This window comes from Acartia tonsa, chromosome 8 (assembly GCF_053477335.1).
Source record: "Acartia tonsa isolate MP-2025a chromosome 8, ASM5347733v1, whole genome shotgun sequence".
Classification (NCBI taxonomy): Eukaryota; Metazoa; Arthropoda; class Copepoda; order Calanoida; family Acartiidae; genus Acartia; species Acartia tonsa.
Genome location: NC_137267.1, coordinates 21,896,093 through 21,920,712, shown reverse-complemented (window position 1 = coordinate 21,920,712; position 24,620 = coordinate 21,896,093). Strand labels below are relative to the sequence as shown.

At 39.3% G+C, this 24,620-nt stretch overlaps 1 protein-coding gene across 3 annotated transcripts; it reads right to left on the bottom strand.

Moving 5' to 3' along the window:
- Positions 1-741: 741 nt before the first annotated feature.
- On the bottom strand, positions 742-10,552 carry LOC145326303 (uncharacterized). Of its 3 annotated transcripts, none has more exons than XM_080169585.1 (15): positions 10,463-10,552; positions 7,891-7,934; positions 7,439-7,497; positions 6,812-6,859; positions 6,316-6,405; positions 4,644-4,717; positions 4,366-4,469; positions 3,797-3,850; positions 3,572-3,679; positions 3,264-3,399; positions 3,098-3,200; positions 2,562-2,686; positions 2,168-2,222; positions 1,506-1,551; positions 742-1,047 (listed from the first exon to the last, which is right to left on the bottom strand). In XM_080169585.1, the coding sequence occupies exons 1-15, from the start codon at positions 10,517-10,519 to the stop codon at positions 978-980; spliced, it is 1,173 nt and encodes a 390-aa protein (XP_080025711.1). In that variant the 5' UTR covers positions 10,520-10,552; the 3' UTR covers positions 742-977. The 3 variants fall into 3 exon arrangements, with proteins under 3 accessions (XP_080025711.1, XP_080025710.1, XP_080025712.1); XM_080169584.1 differs by having other exon boundaries at positions 742-1,051; positions 1,507-1,551; XM_080169586.1 differs by having other exon boundaries at positions 742-1,042; positions 1,507-1,551.
- Positions 10,553-24,620: the final 14,068 nt, after the last annotated feature.

Sequence of the window (24,620 nt, the reverse complement as noted above, 5' to 3'; positions counted from 1 at the left end):
AAAATGATCTAAGAATATATTTTTTCTTAGTAAAGGTTTCGTGATTTTATTATTTAAGAGGTTTCGTGAAAAAAATATATATCTTTAAATTGATAAAAATTAAAACGATGTTTGTAGTGTTTGCTCTTCTTTTTCTGTCTGTACGTCTGAAGTTTAAGATCTCGGTTACTGCTAAACCACTTTCTTTTTGTTTTTCAGAAAGAATATACTCTGGGATCTTGGCAAAGTAGCTTCGGACAAAGTAGCTTCAGACAAAGTAGCTTCGGACAAAGTAGCTACAGACAAAGTAGCTTCGGACAAAGCAGCTTCAGGACAAAGTAGCTTCAGGACATAATTATTTCCTTTTACGCTGTTTTCCAAATGGTTACTCTAATTAACATTGAGTCAAACTGGGTACAAGTTCTACTATTTTAGATGCGTGACTTTAATAGTTAGAATAGGGGGAATGCCTTGGCCCAAAACAGGCGCAACTCATTACCCTAACAGTTGAGACTTCCAGACAAAGGTCGTGCAATCAACTAGTTGATTGCCTGATTGGTGTTACACAACCTAATACCCTTGGTTTTTGAACAGAAAAGGAGAGTTTTGACTCCCTTATGTATCCTGGGTTGTTGGACCTAGCGTCAAAGTGTAATGGACAGCAGCCTCGAACGTATGAGGTAATAGGCCCAGTCCCCAACTAATTGACATCCCTCAATTTTACTTTATAAAAATTTTATTTCAGAAAGAAAACTATAGACGAAAAGGCGCAAATGTTTATTTATTTATTAGAATTTTATTTCATTTTTAAAAAATATTTTTTCAAAATCACAATATAAACATAAATCTTGTTGAACAGTGGCGCATACAGGAATTCACCAGGGGGATGTGTAGATTTTAGGGGATGAAAAGGGGGAAGGCAATCCTTCCTAATACTTGTTTCAGGGGGGCAATGGGTGTTGACACCCTATTCCAAACCCGTATGCAGTGATGATACTCTATATTTTTCCTAATTCTTTCAATTCTTCGGCCATTTCCATGATTAATCTTCCAACAGATCCATCTACAACACCTGCAATACATATTCCAGTATAGCTTCGAAACCGATTAATATCCGCTGGATTAGAGCCGGTTCTCAGTCACACTGAAAAAACATGTATCGTATCGTATATATCTAGTTTTCTACAAACATAAAAATATACAATTATAATAACAAAACCAGTTTTGTTTTATGCCTACATCCATAAATAGCGAAGCACAAAATAAATTATGGAAAGTCAAATGGACAAAGTAAGTTATAAATCAGATGTTCAGTGGCCATAAATTCAAAATAGATTTGCAGCAACTTTGGGGACTCTTTTTCAATTTTGATTGGTTGGTTAATATGGTTGAGTGTCCAATCGTTTCAACTATCAATTGTAATCTAAATAAGGGAGAGTTTTGTTTACATCAATTTATCGGTCATTGTCTTATCTCTTAAGATCCCTTTCTTAGATTTATTCTAATTTGAATAGAAATATTACTAACCAATTGCAGGAACAGAATCCAATTCGTCTATATCTTCTCCAGTTCCTAGTAATTATCTTAATTGTATAGGTGGTTTCCCTTAAAGTGCCTTGGTGAACAAACAAACCCCCACAACCAGATTAATCAGATAAATCAAAATTAAGGAGCAGTATGTTTGTTTATTACTCTAGGTTAGGTATTAAGGTAAGGTTATACTATACTAGGTAGACTCGCAGTGTTTTGGCACCACATGTATTGTATAGGCCACATAGGATAAGGAGTTTTATGTACATGCATAGGGGAAAAACTCTCCTCTTTCTTATTTTTTTAATAAATTGAATATAAGGTGGTGGGGGTACATTATTTGCAAAAACCCCTGCGGATTCAGTGCTCAATACAAACTTTGAGAGAGAATATCAATTATGCCAACAAATATGACAACATTTTTTTTTAAATCTTAAAATCAAAAAACTCTACTCTAATATTTGTTTATTGGCAATTCTACAAGTTTTAAAGCAGTATAAAATTTTCTAAAAAATTAAAAATTTAGGCAAATATTTTTTAAATGTTAGATTTAATACAAAAAAAAACACCAAAACTTATTTAAGAATCAAAATATCTTTTTTATATTTTTTCTAGTCAAAAATAAACAATATTCCAATTTAAATTGTATAATTTGTACCTAAAAGTCCGGGTAGAATGTTGACCGCTACACCCACAGCTGGCACTACAGCATCCTATTTCAATATTTATACTTAAAATCTATAATGAAAATGTTCTATATTGGCTAATATTAAAACTGTTGGCTTAAACAGTTTTCCTCTTAAAATTAAACCTGGTAATCCTCCACCAGTTGAGCGTATGAATACTGGATAGGTGTCAAGTTCAAATCCCAGGCCAAGTAGATTATCTTGTTTTAATACACTACGAGGTTTGGTGTAGGCAAGGAAGACGATTACAGCCAAACATACAATAGGTTGCATCTTCCTACACGCCAAGAGGTTTCGTGAATATTACCTAGAATTGTTTGCCTGATAGGCATTCCCTATTCCCTGGCTATTTGAAATTAAACCGGCCTGGTAATCCTCCACAAGTTGAGCGTATGGATAGGTGTCAAGTTCGAATCCCAGGCCAAGTAGATTATCTTCCAGCTCTTTGTGATAACTCTTCAATATTGTTGTCAAATGCCCTTTTCTCAAACCTTCAAAAAATATATTCAATATTATTCATTTTCTTTAAACTTTTTTAATGAGGATGACAACAGTGAAGCTCAAACAATTAGGAGGACAAACAAACATTGGCAAGAAAAGATTAAATGTACGTTTAAGACTAGTTTATAAAGATGTCATGATGCCTAATCATTCTAGTAATCTTTAATTTAAAATCATGGTAATAGGACAACTACACAACTTTAAACTTGTTCAAACTAATACTCTTATGTCGCGTCGTCAAGTGTTATTCTTTAGTCTAAATGACATTAATATATTTTTCTTTGGATAACCTGGTAAACAAAAAATAATTTTTATAGCTAGGTCTATAAATCTCATTTATTTTATCTATGTTCTATTATTTGTTTGTTTATTTATGGGAAATTTAATTTTAGTTATCTTACTTTTTTGAGTAGACGTGTAGAGTAGAATAGCAATATCTATAGCAGGTTGGCATAGTCGGGTCTCTGTATAGTTTGTTAATATACTTTCCAGGGGAGCTTCTTCCTAGATAGATATATATTTTGTTAGATAGATAGATAGGAAGTTGATAATATGTAGATAAAATACCTGGCTTGCTCTCCACTCCATAATGTTAGCCACAGTTGGCCGGCCATGACAGGTTGTACAGAAAAACCGGTTTCTGGGTCCAAATGTCGTCTTACATATGTCTGCATATGCCTGGCTTGAAAACAGGTTTTCTAGCCTAGATAACAAGTAAATAGGTATCAAATTTAATGTTAAAAACAACATGGTCTACATTAGATTAAATTTAGTTCAGGAATAAAACGAAAAGATAAACCTATTTCAACTGTAGTTCTAATTAACTTGAATAATATTTTAAATTTTAAAAATAACACTAGATGACTCTAGTGTACCTGGAAGCATATTCCTTCTGTACGCTGGTATCATCCACAGATCCAAGTATGGTCAGGTCCAGGAACAAATTCTTGTAGGATTTTCCTGCAAATGGAACTTCATCCCTGTTTTGTAAAAAAAACAGCTGATCAAATATGGAAAAAGTAAAATTTATAAATTGTTGTAATAAGGATACAAAACTTTGGTGTATTTTTTTCAAAATTTGTAAAGCTGATTTTTTCCTGAGCCAATAAGTATCTTGTCCAGACCTGGCATAGCTGTACCCCAAAGCATGAAATCTAAATGAAGAAATAATAATTCATTCAGAAAAAAAATGATGGGTAACTTTTACTTTTAAGATTAAGGATGAGAAAATTGAAAATTAAGATTTACACAGAATTTAACACTACAATTCTTGATTAATCTATCTCTATTTGTTATTTATAAATAATGCTATCTATTACTAAATTTGAGGAAATTCATAACTAGCTAAACAACTGTCTTTATTGGCATTGTTACTAGTAAGTGGTAATTGTTTGTTTGTTTAGTAGCGAAGCTATTCTATAATTTGAAATGTACGTCCGGTTCCATGTCTTTGGTGTTTTTCGGTTCGATTTACAAATATTAACTAGTTTTGTCTGATAATTATGGTTGTTGTCAAGCTTTTTAACGGTTATACAAAAGATTTAGGGAAGCCCCGGGAAATTTGTTATATGTTTTTTATTCAAAATCAGCATTTTATAACCCCTCTCCTAAATTTAAATACAAATACACTATATTTTTTTTTTGGGGGGGGGGGTAAAGCATTACTTACCTAGCCAACCATTCAATGGCCAGTAGTACACTATCTAATTCCAGAGGAAAACATGCCTTGCTGAATCCATTCTGGGTCAAATCAGATAAGATCAAACATTCTCTGGTAATATAACAATTTTAACTTTAAATTGTCAATAAATCGAAAAAAAGCTACTTTTTACTATGTTCATTTGTAATTTCAATTTTCAAAAAAAATTCTCAAAATTTTATTGAAATATCTGTGAATGCTATTAAGAAAATAATATAGATTTAGATATAAAAATTAAGATGTTTCCTTTGTTTAGTAAGATCATGGTGGATTAGGTTTTGATGCTGAGGTAACAACAAATCTGAATTTAGTCTTCCAATACCTGACAAATAGATATAATCTAGAGGTAGCTGTCTTTAGTGCCCTAGCAAAATAGGGCCTACCTTTTTTATTGACTTCAGGAAATACCCTATACCTCATCTCTTTTCTAAGGGGTTTCTTCCCCCCCTTCCCTGTTCCTCTAATATAACCTCAGTAGAATAGGTAAGCTGTGACATCTGTCCCCATTTTCCTAGGGCACTAGAGAAATCTAAACCTAACCCAAATATAGCAATTTCTATTTTAAAACAAATTTTTAAAAGCATCCAAACGAGAATGAATTTGAGGCTGCTGCTCCCTAGCTCTGTTTGTAAGTAACAAAAATCAAAGCAAGCTTTATTTTCAAATGTAACAGATTTTTTACAAATTTGAGTAAACGTTATATAATATGCGTGTGTTAACCCTTACAGATCAGGGGGGGGGGTGTTCAAAGAGCCCCCCCCCCCCCATCTAGTTTTTTCAATCTCATTTTTTTTGTAGGTAAGATGGAGAGCTGTAACTTCATGACTTTTTAAGTTTAGTAATTATACGTCGGCAAGAGTTGATTTTATTAGGATATCTGGTCTGTGTCGGTCGTGGTGTCCGGTCAAAGTCGGTTGGGTAGAAAAAAAAATATAAAAAATTCTAAATAAATCTTAATTTCTACATTATGACTTTTGTGTATAAGGTAGAAATCTAAAATTTTTTTGGTGAATACTTAGATATCAATGACCTTCTGAGAAAAGTGGTGTTATGACCGTTTGACCGCTCCCTGACTGACTTTATGACCAATTTTTGTCTGGCTTTTACTACAGACATATATCATGAATATCGTGGCTTCTATTACAGCTAGAGACCTATAATTTTTTTTGGTAAATCCTTGAGCAACAATAAACAGATAAAAACATTAATTTGCGCCGCCAACCGCCGTTTTACCGCCGTAACCGCCGAAAATGGCGGTTTCCGTTATTTGCCGTTTTTCGGCGATGATCAGAAAAAGTAATTTTTTTGTTATGAAAAATAAAAGTTCGTTCTAAAATTTGGTCATCCTAGCTGCAAAATTGGCCGCTCTACAGCTGTTTTAAAATTTAGCGGCTGGCCGCTAAAAAGCGGCTAAAGAGCGGTCTGACTGCTATGACTAGAAAAAGTAATTTTCTCTAAAAATACACATGAACCACCAGAAAAAAATTTTACGTCATTATAAAGGGGGGCGGGCTCTTTGAGCCCCCCCCCCCCCAACCCCGATCTATTAAGGTGGGAATTGGGGCCCGATCTGTAAGGGTTAAGTAATACAACGACTAGATTAATTGGATAATTCTGACACCAAAAAAAATGAATTCTGAACTGGAAGCTTAATAATTAAAAGAACATATTAAAATTGTTACTCTATCCAAGAGAGAGAGTGAAAAATGTTTAATACACTAGTCCCCAAAGTTTTATATTAATGTTTTCCTATTCGTTGGCTTTACAAATTTTGGTACTTTAGCAAATTTTGATTGGAAGTTGTGTGTTCGAACATTTCAACCACTAATTCTAATCTACAGAAGATCCCGAACCTATCCTAGGTTTCTCAAAAATACCATACCAAGGACTTCATTCATGTAAGATATATAATTATAATACCTTGGAAATAAGGAAACAGAATCTGATGAACCTTGACCTCTCTGGGCCACATTCCAATAATTTCACCAGATTTTGCAATAGAATCAAATCCTGCAAAAAAAACGAAAATAAAATTATCTTAATTGCTTAACATGCATTTTTTGGAATTTTTTATTCCTCCCCTTGCATATTTTTTTTTTTTAAAGGGAAGAACACCGCTCCTAAGAAGGATCTGGGGGTTATATCAAAGATTTACAACACCACTCTCATAAATATTTACTTTTCCTTTTATACTAAACTTTAAAGGATAGTGTCGACATTCCCCCCCAGCCTCCACTCCTTCTCACAAGTGCCCCTATAGAGACCTCTAGGAACATGACCGCTAGTAGCAAAGTTGATGACTATTATAATAATTTGCGATTTGTGGTAGTGATCACACCCCATAAACTTAATCAAATAATCAGAAAACTGTGAAAAAACATAAAACGCAAAATTGATATAAAAACAAGCTTTTTACCCGAAGCCATTTTGATAATCCATTTGTAGGTTTTCTCTTTCCTTCTCACTTAATATATACAAAATATAATCAAATAAAAACACAAGGATAATAATTTTAATAAATAGCGAAGCGGCAAAATTTGAATTTCAGGTAAAAAGAAAGAAAGGCCGGTTAATGTTTGGAGGAGGGGTGGGGGTGTTATACCATTTACTTCAAAATTTTCTGGTCAAATTTTTATTAGTTATTATTTCCAGAGAATATAATAGTATTTTTCAATCATCTCAGCCCTGAACACTTTTATTTAATTTTCAGACTATTGAAATAGCATTAATTGTTATTTAAAGAGAAGCTTTAATTCTAAAGAAGTTATTAGCAATATTTATATCTTCATTAATTTAAACGTAATTTATACTTGGCATTTATAACAAACTGACTAGTATGCCCTTAGACGCCACCAGGGGGCACTTCAAAAATGGGGGAAGTGTTTCCTACACTTTCAATTTTAGTTTTGGATGATGTTTTGGTTTTTTGTGGGTGATCTCTCTTCGATGAGTTGAAATATATTCTGATAAAAAACACGAAACCTTTCTATTCCATAAACTTCAGAAGCAGTCTTTCATTAAGAAATGTAAATATTATTTTTACCTTTTGCTTGTACAGTAAGTTCAACAATTTCACAAAGAATACCCTCCTCATAATTGTCTTATTTTTATTTGGAATTTTAAACAATGATTTAAGGGTTTTGATTGCAAAAAAGATCATTTCGTGCACAAAATTATAAACTACTTAAATAATAAATTGCATGGAACTTTTATTAAATTTTAGATAAAATGAAAATAAAAAGATCTAAATAAATACATTGTATAACTTTAATAGATAGACATCCAATTACTTATAATAGAAATTATTTCCTAATGCTGAAAAAATTTAAGTTTCACAAATAAATATAACTGAACGCAGGAGAAGAAATCAAGTTTTTGATGGACTGACAGACAATTTGAGTCATAAAGTATCTTTGCTACTGTGAACATAGAAAATAAAACTAGTACAAAAGACAAAGAAAACAAACAAGTTAAAATCATTTAAAAAACATTCCTGTGCTGATTGAGTCGATTTCTACGTATTTTGTATTCTCATGCACCTATGAATTTTTAATATAATTTAGTCATTTATAAAAACTTTATTAGGTACTAGCGGATTTGCCCCTAGCCTCTAGGGGCTTTTCCCCAAGAGGTTTGATCAAACAAATTTTTTGTGTTTTAGATTTTAAAGAAAATTTTAGGAAAAAAATTTTTTTGGGGGGGGATTTTTTTTGAGCGGGGGGTAGTCGACCCCACTATTTTAATCAGGGAGTAAGGGAGGGGACAATGGGCAATTAATTCAATTTAAGAGTTTTTGAAGAAAGGCCATGAAAACCAGAATAATCCCGAAAATATGGTTGAAATTGTAAAGTGATTGTTGATTAAATCTAGAAAACCATAAACTAAGAAAAAAGTTCCAAGAAAAAAAAGCAATCATTTGAAAATTAGATTACCAGTATTACAGACTGACATAACCATTCTGTAATTAATTACTAGAAATATCTCCCTGAAACTCTCCAAATGACAGGGAAAGAGAAAAGAGATTTGGGGGCAAGTGATGTAAACACGGAAAAAAGGGGCAGGCAGGCGTGTAGCTGGAGATGGGCAAGTATATGACCCGCACGCCTTCCTGCCCCTTTTTATCCTGTTTATTTCCCCCACCTCACTTCTCCATTTCCCTTTCTCGTCTACTTTTAAAAAGGAGGTGGGGATGAAATATAGTATGGGAGGGGGGCCGTGTATTTATATTTGAACTACTCTCTGTCTGCAAAACTATATATATTCAAAACTAACAAAACGAGTAACGGCATTTCTTGCGCAAGTCCCCAAACTCAGTCAGAAACTGCTAAATTCTTGCACATTCCCTTTAAGCCAGTCCCCAAAGTCTGAGACTCCTAAAGATTGAATATTCGATCCATTGTCCCCTCCCTTACTCCCTGATTTTAATTTTAGTTTAAAACAAAACAAAAATTGTGGGGGGGAGATTTTTCATTTTCTTTTTTTTTTTGGGGGGGGGGGGGTTAGGGGTGTCCCACCCCTCAAGAAAATAGTTTTAAACCTTCCTGGGACCTATGAGAAGCTACCCTGTAAAGGTGAACCCGATCGGTTCATCGGTTAGCGAGATCCTTCGCTACAAACAAACAGACAGATATCGTTCTACTTTGTATTATAGATATTCTTTAACCCTTACAGATCGGGGGGGGGGGGTCATATTGACCCCCCCCTCTATTTTTTCAATGTCATTTTTTTGTAGGTAAGATAGAGAGTTGTGACTTCATGACTTTTTAAGTTTAGTAATTATACGTCGGCAAGAGTTGATTTTATTAGGATATCTGGTCTGTGTCGGTCGTGGTGTCTGGTCAAAGTCGGTTGGGTAGCACTAAAATTTAAAAAAAATCTAAATAAATCTTAATTTCTACATTATGACTTTGTATATAAGGTAGAAACCTAAAATTTTTTTGGTGAATACTGAGATATCAATGACCTTATGAGAAAAGTGGTGTTATGACCGTTTGATCGCACCCTGACCGACTTTATGACCGATTTTTGTCCGGCTTTTACTACAGTGTATATATCATGAATATCGTGGCTTCTATTACAGCTAGAGACCTAAAATTGTTTTTGGTAAATCCTTGAGCAATAATAAACAGATAAAATATTAATTGGCGCCGCCAACCGCCGTTTTACCGCCGTAACCGCCGAAAATGGCGGTTTCCGTTGTTTGCCGTTTTTTGGCGATGATCAGAAAAAGTAATTTTTTTGTTATGAAAAATAAAAGTTCGTCCTAAAATTTGGTCATCCTAGCTGCAAAATTGGCCGCTCTACAGCTGTTTTAAAATTTAGCGGCTGACCGCTAAAAAGCGGCTAAGGAGCGGCCTGACCGCTAATTTTTTCTAAAAATACACATGAACCACCAGAAAAAAAATTTACGTCTTTATCTGTAACAGAAGCCGAGATAGAGGGGGGGGTCAATATGACCCCCCCCCCCCCCCCCCCGATCTATTAAGGTGGGAATAGGGGCCCGATCTGTAAGGGTTAAAAACAAATTCGTAAATCATCTACAGACTAGTAAGATACTATTTGATTCAATACAAACAATGAATTTATTATTGCTTGTATCTTGCACCAGATTATCATGTACTTAAATTAAGTGAAACTTGCAGCAGGCTAAAATAACGATTTATTCCTTCCATTCCCTTCACCCCGTCCCCTCCCATCGTAATGGATAAACAGATTGACCAATAAATGACAGGAAAAATAGCAACCTAAATTGACGACAATTTTTCCCTTGACACAATATCCACGTAATTCCAAATACAAGAAAATCACGCAACCTTGATTTTAATTTGAAATAAAATGTTAAACTTCCAGTATGGATTCGAAATCGATAAGATTAGAAACCGGTTTTAAGACATACCGAACAATCATGTATCGTATCGTATTATAGACAATTATCAATATTGTATCAAGTTTGAATTTTATTTGATGGTTGTTGGTTAGTCGGTCGGATTTATTATAGTTATAGAGTTGCTTCACGGTTAAAGTTGTGTAAATTATAGAGCTAAAAATTTAAATAAACAAAACATACTTTAACAGCTGTTTCTATAAGCTTGATATTGATAACATCACTTCTTAGGAAAGCCATTTTTATCAACTGATCAATTTTATTAATTGAAAGTATATTGTTATCTTTACATTCAATCCTAGAGATAACATATATTACTTCATTTTGCTTTTTTTTAAACGGATTTATTATCACTTTGATTTTACACCAGATTATTATGTATCCTAATAAAGTGATACTTGTAGCGGACTAAAATAATGATCCCACCCCAATACCCTTTGCCGTAACCCCATACCATTCCCTCCTACTGTGTAAAAAAAATGACCAATAAATTAAGAATTAAAAAGTTAAAGTAAAAAAAAATAATATCATCTACAAACTATTTTATTTTATTACTATCGGATGCGCCTCCAGTATCTGGGTGAGGGAGGAAAGTAAACAGCCCAAACCAATCCCGCGACTTATATAAAGCTTATCTAAACTGGAGAACTCAACCTGTTTAGATCTTAGTTAGATCTTAAACAAACAAAAACAATTCATATTAAAATAGCAGCTACGCCACTAAATGAAAGGGAAAGTTGACCGTGAATTTTAATTTCATTTTTTCAAAAGTAAAAAAATTGGGATGGGGTAGTATTTTTCCCAGGGGCGATTTCTCTTGGGAAAATGGAGTTACCCTCTCCCAAAATAGTTTTAAATCCTGGACCTATAAGTTGCTTCATTGTATAGGAGCCAATTCAAGCCATAAGCTGGTTTTAGGCTATTTTTCAATCCTTCCCCCCCCCCCCCCGAATACAGAGTTCCTAGATGCTAGGGATGCAGCCGCTAGTGTTGAAATAAAGTGAAATACCACAAAGATTATCTTTATACGCAGTTTCATATAATATTGTAATCCAGGGATATAAAGGGATAAGACAATTGCCAGTAAATTGATGATATACGTCCCAAATGATGATACACAAAACTACCTTTTCTGTAGATAACAATTCGTGGTTGAAACGTTTAGACACTTCTCTTGATAAACCAACATATCAAAATTCAACTAAAGTCCCCAAAGTTGTTAAGCTGTGAATAAGAAAATGTTATTATAAATCCTTGGGGACTAGTAAATGAACAGCCTAATGTCCCCTCCCTAATTGTAATACATATATTATCAGGGAGGGAGGGGACACTGGACTGTAAATTAAACTGATTTCCAAAGTTTTATAAACAAATTCTTTCATTTATTTGCCTTTATAAACTTTGGAGAATTTTAATAAATCTTCATTTGTTGGTTCAATTACTTGCAAACTTTACCACCAGTAATGTTAATCAATAGAAGTGGTAATTTTGTTTATCATCATCGGGGGCGTACCTCAATTTATCATTCATTGTCTTATCCCTGCACATGATAAAGTAGCTGTATGAATTGGTACTGTGTAGGTGTGCTAGTCCAGTAATATCTCGTAAATGTCTAGAGTCTTTGTATTCGGACAGAGCATGTTTGAAGCTATTTTTCAACATGAGTTGGGAGTTGTGTTAAGTAATGCCCTCTAATTTAATATGGTCCAATGAAAAACTACTATCAAACAAAAAATAAATATTGCAGAAGTTAGCCCCCTATTTCCTAAGAGGCATAGTACAAAGCAACTGGTTTTTTAAAAACTTTCATATCCAAATAGATTCTTTTTGAATCGAAAACATGTTAGGACGAACGCGCGTATCATGTTTAAGAATATCTGTGCTACTAAACTTGAAGCCACCCTATATATTTGTGAATGATTTGATCAACCATCAAATTTTAAGGGGTGTTGTTTATTTATTTTTATAGCAAAGCTTCTTTATAGCTGTCTGTGCGTCTGTCTTTTAAAAATGGCTATATACGTGAATATTATGTTAGCATGCTAACATGGACATCACTTATTGGTCAGTTCGTTATTCCATTAGGAGGGGAGGGAATGGGGTAAAAAGAGTGGAAGGGGGAAATCTTATTTTAGCCTGCTGCATATTTCACTATATTAGAGAACTTGGAAATCAGGTGTAATACCAAAGTAGTATTTTATCGATTCTTATAAATTCATTTTGACTTTTTGATACTGTATAAAATTTGAATTAAACTACCCATAAAAATAGGTTATATTTTAAAATTTGCAGGGTTGGTGCGCCGCAGGATTTGAGTTCTCCACAGGAGTTGGTCTTAGATACTAAAAAAAACTACCCTCCTAAGAATGGAGGGTTTCTTTGTTCGCCTGGAAATTTGAGGGAAAGCACTAATTTCCCTTTTTCTTACTTCATCTAAATCATGTGATGTTTGATATTGTTTTGCCACTGCACTGATGATATATTTGTACTTGTTATTTTACGATGAATAAATTTATTGCAAAATATAATGATAGAAAACAAGGAAGACAATATCCATAAAAGCTTAACATATCTAAAAAAACGTCAGTGAAACAAACATAGAGTAACAACGCATCTAAACAGATTGTATATTACTACAACAAAGTAGATTACGTTAAATGACATTGGACCAAATCCTATAATGTTCCTAAAGTTAGCATTGAAGTTAGAGTTACCTAGGTCCTTTAGATCTATGTATAGCTAAGGATACCATAACTCCTAGGCTAGGGACGTTGCCTTTCCTGCAACTGGCAGAAATACAGAGGATGTATTTTGTCAAAATTTTTGTCTGGATGTAAATTCGACAGTAATTTGTTATATATCGTAGATAAGCTGACAAATATACATCTAAAACAGGCATTTAAACATCCAAAATTGTCAATTAAACATCTATTTCTTGCCAATTTTACATCTAAACTTTCTTACATCCTGTACATTTTTATCAATAATAAACACAATCAATAAACAAACCAAAATGAAATTACAAATAATGCAGCAGGTAATCTATGATACAAAGTAGAATGATGCCTGTCCATTAAGATCTTGGTAACCACTGAACTGATCGGATTCTACTCTTCAGGGAATTTACCAACTGTTCTTGTGGTAATTTAAGGCTATTTTCTTGGGGAATGGGACAACCACAACCCCCCCAAAAACAGGCAGTTATTTTAAAATAAATGGCAGCACCAGATATACGTAATTTTTTTTCTCGTATTCATTTGAATCCGGTGGATAGGAACTGGTTCTCATCCATACGAAAAAACTATGTCTAGCATCATATTATATCCAGCTTTCTACGAATATAAAATGTACAATCATAAGATTAAAACTATTTTTTTTAGCCGGTGCCTTCGGCAACTTGGGGCTAAAAAAACTAGTTTTAATCTCATAATTGTACATTCTATATCTGCGGAAAGCCATTTATAATACGATGCGAGAAATAACTATTAAAATTACCTCTTGGGTAAATGTCTACTATACAGTTCACTATTGTTTATTATTAATTAAAATGTACCTATAGGATGTATTTATGACATATAAAAAAGTTTTAGAAGTAAAATTGGCAAGAAATAAATGTAAAATTGACAATTTTGGATGTATAAATGCCGGTATTAGATTTATTTATGGCGGTTACTTTAAATATGACTGTATTTTTGGCAGAGTTTTTTACATCCAGCTGTATTTTTGCCAGTTGCAGGAACGCCATGTACCTCTAGGCTAGCCTAAGAAAATAATTCATAGGATTTGGCCTATCATATACTTTATTTATTGATAGAATTTAACATAAATTTCCTATTTAGAGATTTATCTACAATACCTGCATAAATTCTCAACTTATATATTTACCAATGGTAAAATATATGCCGGCCCATCATTGGTCATTTGTATTGTATGACGTCATTTTTTATTAGGCACTGCTTCTTCATAATGAAAAAAAAAGAAATGTTTAATGTTTTCTATTTGATAAATAATTCAAATACTTTTATATGTCAAGGTCTCAAAACAAAACACAAAAACACAGCACAACGTTTTTGTAATAGTTTTATTATTTATTCATTGATTTAATAATTTACAGTTTAATGTTTAATATGGGCTAGGTTAATGTAATTACTATGAGATATCCTACTAGGAATAACACATTGATGGTCTTCAAATTTATGCACTGTTTAAGTTTTGTCAAAAAAGGCAATACTTTAATACTGAACTAGCGGCTTTGCCCCCTAGAAGCCTCTAGGAGCAATTAAGGTAGGAGGGGGAAAAGTCGACCTCATCCCATTTTAAATTTGAGATTCAAAAAAATAAAATGAGGGGAAGGGGTGAAGACACCCTCCTCAAAAGTAGTTTAAAACCTTCCCAGGACTTTTAAGAAGATTCACTGTAAAGGAGAACAATATCGGTTCAGCGGTTAGCGAGATCCTTCGGAACAGACAAAAAACGCTTACCACTTTATATAATAGGATATAGAGTTGAAATAGAGAATTCTGGATTTGGAAAATCAATGCTTTACCTATACTAGTGGCTACGGCACGAGTTTAGTTTCAGTTTTTTTAAAGAAAAAAGGGGGGGGGGATAAATTGGATCTACTGCAGTTCACGGTAAAATATTGCTGGTAACGAATATTGCCAAAAAATCTATGAATTTTAAAGGCTGCTAGCTGCCAAACGGCTGAACGTACAGATAATGCCCGCACACTCTTTTTGGCATAAGAAGGCCTACAAATAATCTGGAATAGCCACAAATCAATAATGCATAATTATCTCGCAGTGCAGAGAAATGCGCGAAAAAGGCCTATTTTACGCGTTTTTCTTCAGTGAAGCTTTCCCTGTGCATCATTGGATCTTGGATATTCCAGATTATTTGTAGGCCTTCTTATACCGCTCAAAACAGTGTGCGGGTATGATCTGTACGTTCATCCGATTGGCAGCTAGCAGCCTTTAAAATTCATTCCCGAAAAATACTAAAAAATCTTCCTTGGACCTATAAGAAGCTTCAACGTAAATGAGAATCAAATCGGTTCAATGGCTAGCAAGATCCTTCTTTACAGACAAAAAAGCTTACTACTCAAAAGAAGAGCCCAATCGGCTCAGCGTTTAACGAGATCTTAAGCTTCAGACAGGCGGACATACATAGTTCTACCTCGTATTATAGATTTATATTTAGATTCTTTCTAAAAACTTTAAATAATTCATCAGCAAAACTATAAAACATGAAATCAGCAAATAAATAATTTAGTATTGTCAGCTTTTGCAGGGAACAACAATAAATCTAAATACATTATACATGAATGTATAACCCAGACAAATACCTGGATCCAAATTTGAGAACCTTTTTCGTCTGTTAGCAAATTGCTTTCTGCTCTTTTTCAGCGACTTGGCTGTGTTAATATTTCCAATGCCTGGATGACATTCAAAGACCTAATTGAAAGTCTGCACAGGGTCCACGGGGTGGGGGCATACAGTTATTTACCCCCCCCCCCCCCTCCCTACAATTTCTGCCGTCACAAAAGTGAGGCTGCCGAGCCCTATATTATTGAATTTTAATTGTGTAGTAGAATTTTTATTTGTACATTACCAAATATGGTAATGAAAGAGTGATGAGTCATTCATTGTTCTCTCTGTCACAGTAATAATGGCGGGAAAAGGGAACAGAAATTCTGCAATTTTGATTCATTTTAATAATTATGTATGTTTAAATTGTAGATCAATCGTTTTACCTTTTTAAAATAAACAAATGCCTACCTTATCAGGAAGGTAAAAAATTAGAACCTAGTAAAAGTGTCTGACTCTGATTATGACGTAATAAAAAAATAGCCAATTAGAGACCAGTATACACTGTAATTGACCAATGGTAAAATTTATAGTAGCCTCTCATTGGCTTATTTTTTTACGTCATAATCAGAGTCAGACACTTTTACTAGGTTCAAAAAATAAGAACTTTTGTACATAAATATAAAAAATTAACTTTACATCTATTTTGTTCAAGGATATTTTTCAACAACAAAAGATCAAACGGGAAAAATTATTGAGGGGGACCAAAAACACAAGTTTTCAAAGTTTTATAATAACATTTTCTTATTCATTGGTTTAACAACTTTGGGGACCTTAGTGAATTGGGTGATTTCTTAAGTTAGGTTATCAAACGTATCAACCCCTAATTTCAATCTAGAGAAGGGGTAAATTTGTGCATCATCATTGGGGATGTACATCAATTTAAAGGCCATTGTCTTATCCTTTTGGATCCCGGCCAAAAAATCAGCTAAAATCTTTCAAATAAATAATATCCACTACATTTCAAGATACAATTGATAAAAATTGCTGAATATATCTGTACCTTTCCTTGGGACATAATCTCGGTGAAATTGCAATTTTTTTAGCATGCGCAATAAGTGTTCAATAAAGATCTGGTTTCTACTACATTTTTCATTAAAATTTTCACATACAAGCAGGGACGTCCAAGCTTTTTGTTTGGGGGTAGCAAACACCCTTGGGCGTCTATCATGTATACAAGGTCCTATAGCGTGTCATAAAAGAGAAGTTAAATAATTGGGGTATAGTCCCTTTCGTCGCAACGCCTCTTACACGCTGTAACACTCCGGTGCAATCACCTAACCTGACCTAAAATAACCTCTCCAAAGCTACTGTGAAAATACGACGAATCGCCCCTTAAGAGGCTTTGCCACGAAAGGGACTATACCCAAAAATTGTCTCTTATTACAGGGAAAATAGCTAATAAAGACTATTAAAAAAATGCAACAAAGTAGTCAGTAAAAAGTAGATTATATTTGTGAAACAGGATGTTCAGACTATTTATTAAGAACTATTTTTGTAATATTGGAATTTTATATTTTTCTTAATTCTGACTCTTAATGGCAAATATTTATTATGAAATTTTATTATTCATAACAAATTATATAATCTTCATATTTTTTGACAAACAAGATTGTATACGGACATAGATGTTATACAACTTTTTCAACTATCATCTAAGATATATTTACGTCTGTTTTTTGTGTGAAGATTTCTCTGACCAATTTGCACCTACTCTATAACTTACTTTATCTGCAACTAGTGTATAGGCCTCTAGCATCTAGGGGAGGGCAGGGTTGGTCAGATAAATAGCATAAAACCACCCAAAAACATCTATCAAGCTTCCTTGAAAAGTAAAACAACTTGATACCAGTATTTTCCAAGATATTTAGCTTTATACAAAAAAAATCTTACTACTTTTTATTATAGGATTCCGTTCATAGCGCTATAAAGAAGCATGATTTTCATGAGAAAAATATGCTTGTCTTGGCTTTTAGGGGCATCTAAAGAGCGGAGGTTCAACCGATAGAAAAGTGATATTTGGGGATAAGAATATTTTTAAGAATGTTACGCGTCAAAAAAATGTGTCTAATCTTTTATAAAAGACAAAAGCTTTTTTTATCATTTAAAACAAACAAAACTTATATCATTATTTTCATTTATTAAGAGTACTTATGAATTTAATATCTTTTCTCGTATTCATTCGAATCCGGTGGATAAGAACCGGTTCTCATCCATACGAAATAAATCCGCGGATATAGAATGTACAATTATGAGATTATACTAGTTTTTTTTAGCCGGTGACTTCGTCACCTCGGGGCTAAAAAAACTAGTATAATCTCATAATTGTACATTCTATATCCGCGGAAAGCCGTTTATAATACGATGCGAGAAATAACTATTAATCTCTTTCTATACATTTTTTATCTTTTTTAAAACTAGACTACTTTATAATACATGTATGTCTGTCTGTCTGTCATTCATGTTTTATAGATGGGGGTGCTCTCTACTCCATCCCTCCCTCCTTTGTTCTCAAACTTTTTCTCCTTTCATTTATCCTTCCCTCCATACATATACCTGAAGAACTTATTTGCTTTTCCTAGGGAAGTGCGCGAAGCTAACCTGAAAATTTTTATATGAAATTATTTATTTTAAGTAAATTGCAAATAATTTAATACATTTAAATTACATTAATTTTGTTTATAATTAATAGCAGCTTCGCCCCTAGCCTCTAGGGGCTTTTCCCCAAGAGGTAATTAAAAAAAATTTAAGTACTACTGATGCTGCCGCCAGTAGTTTTATGTAAACTAACTTCTCCATAAGAAAAAAAATCTAACTTCTCCGCAAGAAAAAAAAATCGGAGGGGGGATTTTTTATTTTTGGGGGGGTTGGGGGTGTCCCACCCCCCAAGAAAATAGCTTAAACCACCACAGGACCAATATGTATATACCCTGAAGAGTAGAATCCGATCGGTTCAGTGGTTACCGAGATCTTAAGCTTCAGACGGACGGACGGACAGATGGACAGACATCATTCTACTTTGTATTATAGTAATATAGATATCCAATTACATTTTGATGATACTCCATAAAATTTTCTATCATAAATTGAATTAACTTGCTGCTAAATCTTCGCTACTTGGGACCTAATGTCCTTATTTAATTTCTGGTAAGCCGAGCGTTCTCGGCCCACGGGGTAACGAGTTCGGATTCAACGAGCCCTAGCCTTTAATTATTCTACCAAACAAACAAGCAGGATTCAATCATACAGAAATTATATATTTAAACTGAATAATATTTACAAGTTATGTTTTACTATATATATACAACAGATTATAACAATGGTTAGGTTTGAAGGGGGTGTGGGGCGCTAGGGCTTAGCTCCCGACGGTAGACAGGCTGTGGGGGCAGCGGTGGTAAAAGGGGAGGCAACGCCTCCCGGTTATATAAGCGCGTGAGGGACTCGTGATAGTTGCATGTTTGAGTCCCCTCCCCACATTTAGGCAGGCTAGTTTGACCGCTGGGTGCGGGGTCAACAGCGGTCATGAGATAGATGGTGATATAATAGGATTAGTGCAGGGGGTTTGTTATCATAAGTCACAGCGAAGCAACTCTGTAAACGGCCTGTCCGTCTGGGTGTCGTATTACCACAACCTCCCCTTCAAGGGTTGCGTGGCTCCTGAGCCACCAGGCCTTGAACCTGGGGATACGACAGCCTATGCCTGCGCAGGACAGGCAGTTCTTGGGGCACAGCTCGATGGAGGACAGCTCGGGCTACACAGGCTCCCTGGGACACTCGTTGCTCGGTCTGACTGTGGTTGGTGATCAGCATTGTCAGCTCCTGGTTGGCTTCTAGGCGTGGGTTGGCGACGGCCAAGCCCCGCCGCTGGAAATTTTGCCTCGTCTGCAGGATTAGTTCTGTCTCGGCTGGTAGCTGGACACGGAGGCCTAGGCAGACTCTGATGGTTCCTAAGGGTGGAATGGCGATGGCAAAGGGTGCATAGAACTCCATGGGGGCGCCTGCTTGATTCAGGTTGCTTGGTCTCCTAGCTCCTACCCGGATGGGGATGGCTGTCATCAGCAGGGGGCACATGGCTTCTTCTTCTTCTTCTGGGGCGGCCTCTTCCATCGCAGTGGCTGGCTCTTCTCCTACAGGCTCGCTGCTGGCTGGCAGGTTCTCCATGTCCGCGTCAGGGTTCCAGATGGCATCTCTGAGTGGCTCTGGAGCGGGCGGCGGCGGCGGTGGTTCGTTGGGCTGCTCCTGCAGGTTCTCCTCTACTGGGTCACGATCTTGGCCGCTAAGCTGTGGGGCGGCTGCGGCTGGCTGGTGCACTGGGAGCTGTCCTGGGTTGCTAGCTGCGGGCGCCGCCGCTCCAACTGGCAGCTCAGTGGCATCCTCGTCGCCGTCCATGTCGACTTGGATGTCTGCTGGGATCTGGTGGGCAGTCACATCTCCAGTGTATTTGCGCAGTCGGCCTACATGCGCGGTAACTTCTGAGATCCTGGCTACTGGAGAGGTAGGTTTAATGACATAATGGACTTCTGTAGCTTTCCTCACTACTTTCCAGGGGCCAGTCCATCTCTTGGTAATCTTGGCTGCCTTCCCTGGCACCAGGCGGGGGGCCAGGTACCAGACCAAGTCTCCAACCTCATACTTGGCCGTGCCTTCGTAAGCTGCCGCGCTCCTCCTGATGGCTCCCTCCTCCTTCTGCTGGATGGCATCATACACTGCATAGTAGCGCTGCAAGAGAGCTTGGACGTTGGCTGGAACTGAAGCATATTCGGTCTCTGGCAGCCGTAGTACCATGTCCACCGGAAGTTTGGCCTCTCTCCCAAAGAAGGCCAGGAACGGGGTCACGCCAGTGGATCTGCAGGCCTTGGTGTTGTATGCAAAGGCGATGGCAGGCAGGTGTGGCTCCCAGTTGTTATCGTCTCTGTCTAGGAACAGGCGCATGCCTGTGTTGAGCGTCCTATGAAACCTCTCCACTCGGTTGGACTGCGGGTTGTAGGGTGGTGGATGTGTCAGGCCAATCTCAAGCCTGGAGGCCAGTTCCTGGAATACCTGGCCGGTAAATTCCATTCCATTGTCGGAATGGATCTTCAGGGGGCATCCGAACGTGGCCAGGTGGCGGTGCAACAGGGCTTCAGCCACCGTGAGGGTGCGCTTGTTGGGGATGGCGTAGAGGCTGACAAACCGGCTGAATCCATCTTGGCAGGTGAGGATGTAGCGGTTCCCAGCTGGGGTCTCTGGCAGTGGCCCCACCAGGTCGATGAATAGGACTTGCTGTGGATACCCTTGGCGGGAGGGCACGTGGATCCCCTGCTTCAGCCTCTCCTTGGTAATTTTCTGGACACACTCAGGGCAGGTTTGTACCATCAGGCGGACGTCACGGGCCAGGTTGGGCCACCAGAAGTGCATGGCAACGCGGGCGATAGTTGCGTCCATCCCAAAGTGCCCAGCCATGGGGGTCCCATGGGCTAGAAAGAACGCGTCCTGCTGGAGGGCCGAAGGCAGCAGGTATCTTGTCCTCTCTCCTGTCAGAGTCTGGTCAGTGGTGGTGAGGCAGCCATGCTCGTCAAGCCCCAGGGCTGGGAAGCGGCTGGCGTACTGCTGCTCGTCTCGTTCCTTGCCACGCAGCTCAGCCTTGGTTGGGGCTTTGCCATCAGCCACCCATTGGCGGACACGGAGCAGGAGGGGGTCCTGTGTCTGGGCCTCCAATACTCTAGCTGGATCCAGTCGGGCGGCAGGAGGCCGGCTAGCTGCGGACTCCCCTAGCTGGCAAAGGTTGTGGATATACTCAGCCTGCTCTGCTAATTCTTCGGCGCTAGCCGTTGGCATGTTGGCATCTTCCCGGCGGCTGAGGGCGTCGGCGTTGGTATTCTGGGTGCCAGGCCTGTGGCAGACAGTAAAGTCTAAGGCCGCTAGCTCCTCCTGCCAGCGGGCCACCATCCCTGTGGATGTGTTCAGTGATTTCATCTGTAGCAAGGCAGAGGAATCAGTGTTGATCTGGAAGCTGCGGTAGGACAAGATGCCGTGGAATTTTCGGATCCCATACATAATGGCGGCCATCTCTCCCTTCCAGGACGGGTAGCGCGTCTCAGGGTCGGTTGTCTTGCGCCCCACGGCGGCAATCAGCCTCTCCTTGCCATCCTGACATTGACTCAGTATGGCAGAGATGGCGCGGCTGCTGAAATCTGTGGTGAGCTGGAACACCGCTGGCAAATCAAACCTGGGCGGCGCTCGGATGGGGGCCTTGCGGAACTTGTCCTTGAGTTGCAGCAGCTGGGCTTCCATCTCAGGCGTCCAGGTTAGGGCCTTGGCCGTCTTCTGTCGATTCATCTCCTAGGTGAGGTCTGCATACTCTGGGAGGAACAGGCGGTAGTATCCAAAGAACCCCAGCAGCGCCAGCAAATCCTTGGGGGTGCTAGGGGCTGGCCAGTCCAAGATACGGTCAATATAGTCCTCTTGCATGGCTATCCCCTCACGGCTGAGGGTGTGGCCCAGATAATCCACCTTGGATCGGAACAGCTTGGTCTTGGCTGGCTTGAGGCGGATCCCTCCCCTGCGGTGGGCTTCCAAGACCTCTCGGAGCCTGGCCAGGTGGGCCCAGGTATCCTGGTGGAAGGTCAGGACGTCGTCAAGGTATGACTGGAGGTTGGCTGTGCCTAGTGGGTTTAGGACCCCTGCAATAAACCTGGAATAGACAGACGGTGCCGTAGCCAGGCCAAAGGGCATCCTTTTCCATTGGTACAAGCCCCTGGGGGTGGTGAAGGCGGTGCAGGGCCGGCTGTCCTCGGACACACGGATGGTGTAGTATGCGGCCACCGCGTCTAAAGCACTGTAGACACGGTGCCCGCCAGCTCGTTCCACCAACTGCTGGATCCTAGGCAGGGGGTAGCTGTCCAGTTCCAGACACTTGTTGAGGGCTCTGTAGTCGACGGCCCAGCGGGTGCTCCCGTCCTTCTTCTTGATGGGCACCAGGGGGCTGCTCCAGGCGGAGTCTGACGGCTCTATAACTCCCTCCTGTAGCCAGGTGTCCAGTTGTTTCTCCAGTTCAGCCTCTTGCCGCGGGTTCAGATCCCTAAATCTCTGGCGGATCGGCTGGGTCCCTGTCTTGAGGCGCAGCTGCAACTCAACCACATCTGTGCAGCCGGGGGTAGAATTGGAGAAGACGTCCCTGTATTCTGACAACATAGTCCAGACCTCCTTCTTGAGCAAGGGGTCCTTGCGTAGGAACTCATTGTCTTCCATCTCCAGGGCCTCCCACAACTCCTGCATGTCTATAGGCTCAGCAGGTTCTTGGAACGAGTGGAGACGCGGGGGAGGCGTATCAGAGACCTCTAGAATGTCAGGTTTGACCAGCTCCCCTGCCACTGGGAGGCCAGCATCCAGCAAGAGGGGCACCTCCCCTTCATTGACCACCAGTACTCTAAACACAGTGGCAGAGCCAGGCCGGTGGGCATACAGGCCCTCTGGAATAACAAGATCCTCCCCAAACCTCTGTTCTGGGGCAGCTAGTTGGATGGCATCCTTGGTGCGATGGCCTACTAGCTCAACAGGGACCGCCATAACCCCGCGGCCAGGCAGGACCACCCGCTTGGCTGTGCGGAGCTGGGGTGGCTGGCCATCAGTTGGAGTGACAGCGCTTAGCCTATACGTGGCTGGTGCGGGGTCAGCTTTGGCTCCGGGACCCACCGGCCGCGACTTGACGGGCTCGGCTTCTGGAGGGGCTGACGTGTCGGAGCCAGGTGTGGCTCCGAGGGCGTCCGGCCACGATTTGACGGGCTCGGCGCTGGGAGAGGCCAAAGTGCTGGGTCCAGCTTTGGCTCCGTGGACGTCCGGCCGCGACTTGACGGGCACGGCGCCGGGAGAGGCTGGGGCCTGAGAGTTGAGTGTGGCTCCGGGTACATCAGACCGCGACTTGACGGGTCTGGACTCGGGCTTGGCTGGTGGACTGGCTGGAGGTCCCAGGTAGAGGGGGCCAGGTGGACACGGCTGGCCGTTGATAAAGGTGTCGGCGGAGAAGATTGGTTCTGGAGGGCTGGCAATCTCAGGAAACGTTGTTGGCAGGCTCTCCCTCGGCACCTTGGGCACTGGGGGCAACCCCATGGCTAGCAGGTTAGCTCCCTTGTGTGCGTTGAGCTCAGCGTCCACCCAGTGTGTGCCTTTCTCAACCACACGCGGCTGCTCAGGCAGGGGGCCTGGCAGGGGCCCCTCATAACTTAGCTCTATCTCGGCTGTCTCCCGGTCAATGGGGACGCCACGGAGTGGGATAAACTCCCCACGCACCCACAAGCAAGGTGGTTGCATGTCGAAACAGAGCCTAGTTCCGAACTCCTTGAGAAAATACCCTCCTAGGTTCAGAGGGTGTGAGAGGTTCCGGACCACAGTCACGTGGTATAGATGGAGTATAAGAGTGTGTGAGACTGCCATATATAACTCTTTTAACTTTCCTATTACCTGGAGGGGCTGGCCTTCCTCATTAGCAGTCAGGATCTGGGTGTTGTCCGGAATCAACATGCGTTGCACGCCCATCGCGTGCATGAGGTGCTCAGAAATTACAGCAGACCCTGGTACACGGTTGCCAGAATCAATCATGGCATCAACCTGTACATGCTGGGCAGGGTCAGGGGTAGGAAACCTCACCCTGACATGGCAGGGGAAGTGGAGGTCCTGCCCTTGAGACAAGGGGGCCTCTCGTTCGGCTGGGGTTGGCAGAAACTTTGGTGGTGGCCGAACCGCAGCTATGGTGGTATCGCTTACCATGGTGGCTTAGACTGTAGCTTCGAATCACTAGAGCTTATTAATTATCACTTGGTCAACAATTTTATATTTTATTTTTTATCACTTGGTTGACATTTATACACACTTATGTGTTGTTATCACTAGGAGCTCTAGGTGTGATTCTGGAAGCACTGGCAGCAGGGAATGTCCGTCCTGCAAGGTTCAGAGGGGTGACGGCGGTAGGGAATGACCCGTCCTACAGCGCCGCTGGT

Bases quoted from the DNA above. Each gene is read 5' to 3' on its own strand.
- LOC145326303 (XM_080169584.1), bottom strand. From the start codon at position 10,519: ATGGCTTTCCTAAGAAGTGATGTTATCAATATCAAGCTTATAGAAACA. The intron at 3,851-4,365 runs GTAAGTAATGCT...TTCTTCATTTAG, and splicing joins GCCATTGAATGGTTGGCTAG to ATTTCATGCTTTGGGGTACA. The intron at 2,223-2,561 runs GCCGGTTTAATT...ATATTGAAATAG, and splicing joins AACTTGTGGAGGATTACCAG to GATGCTGTAGTGCCAGCTGT.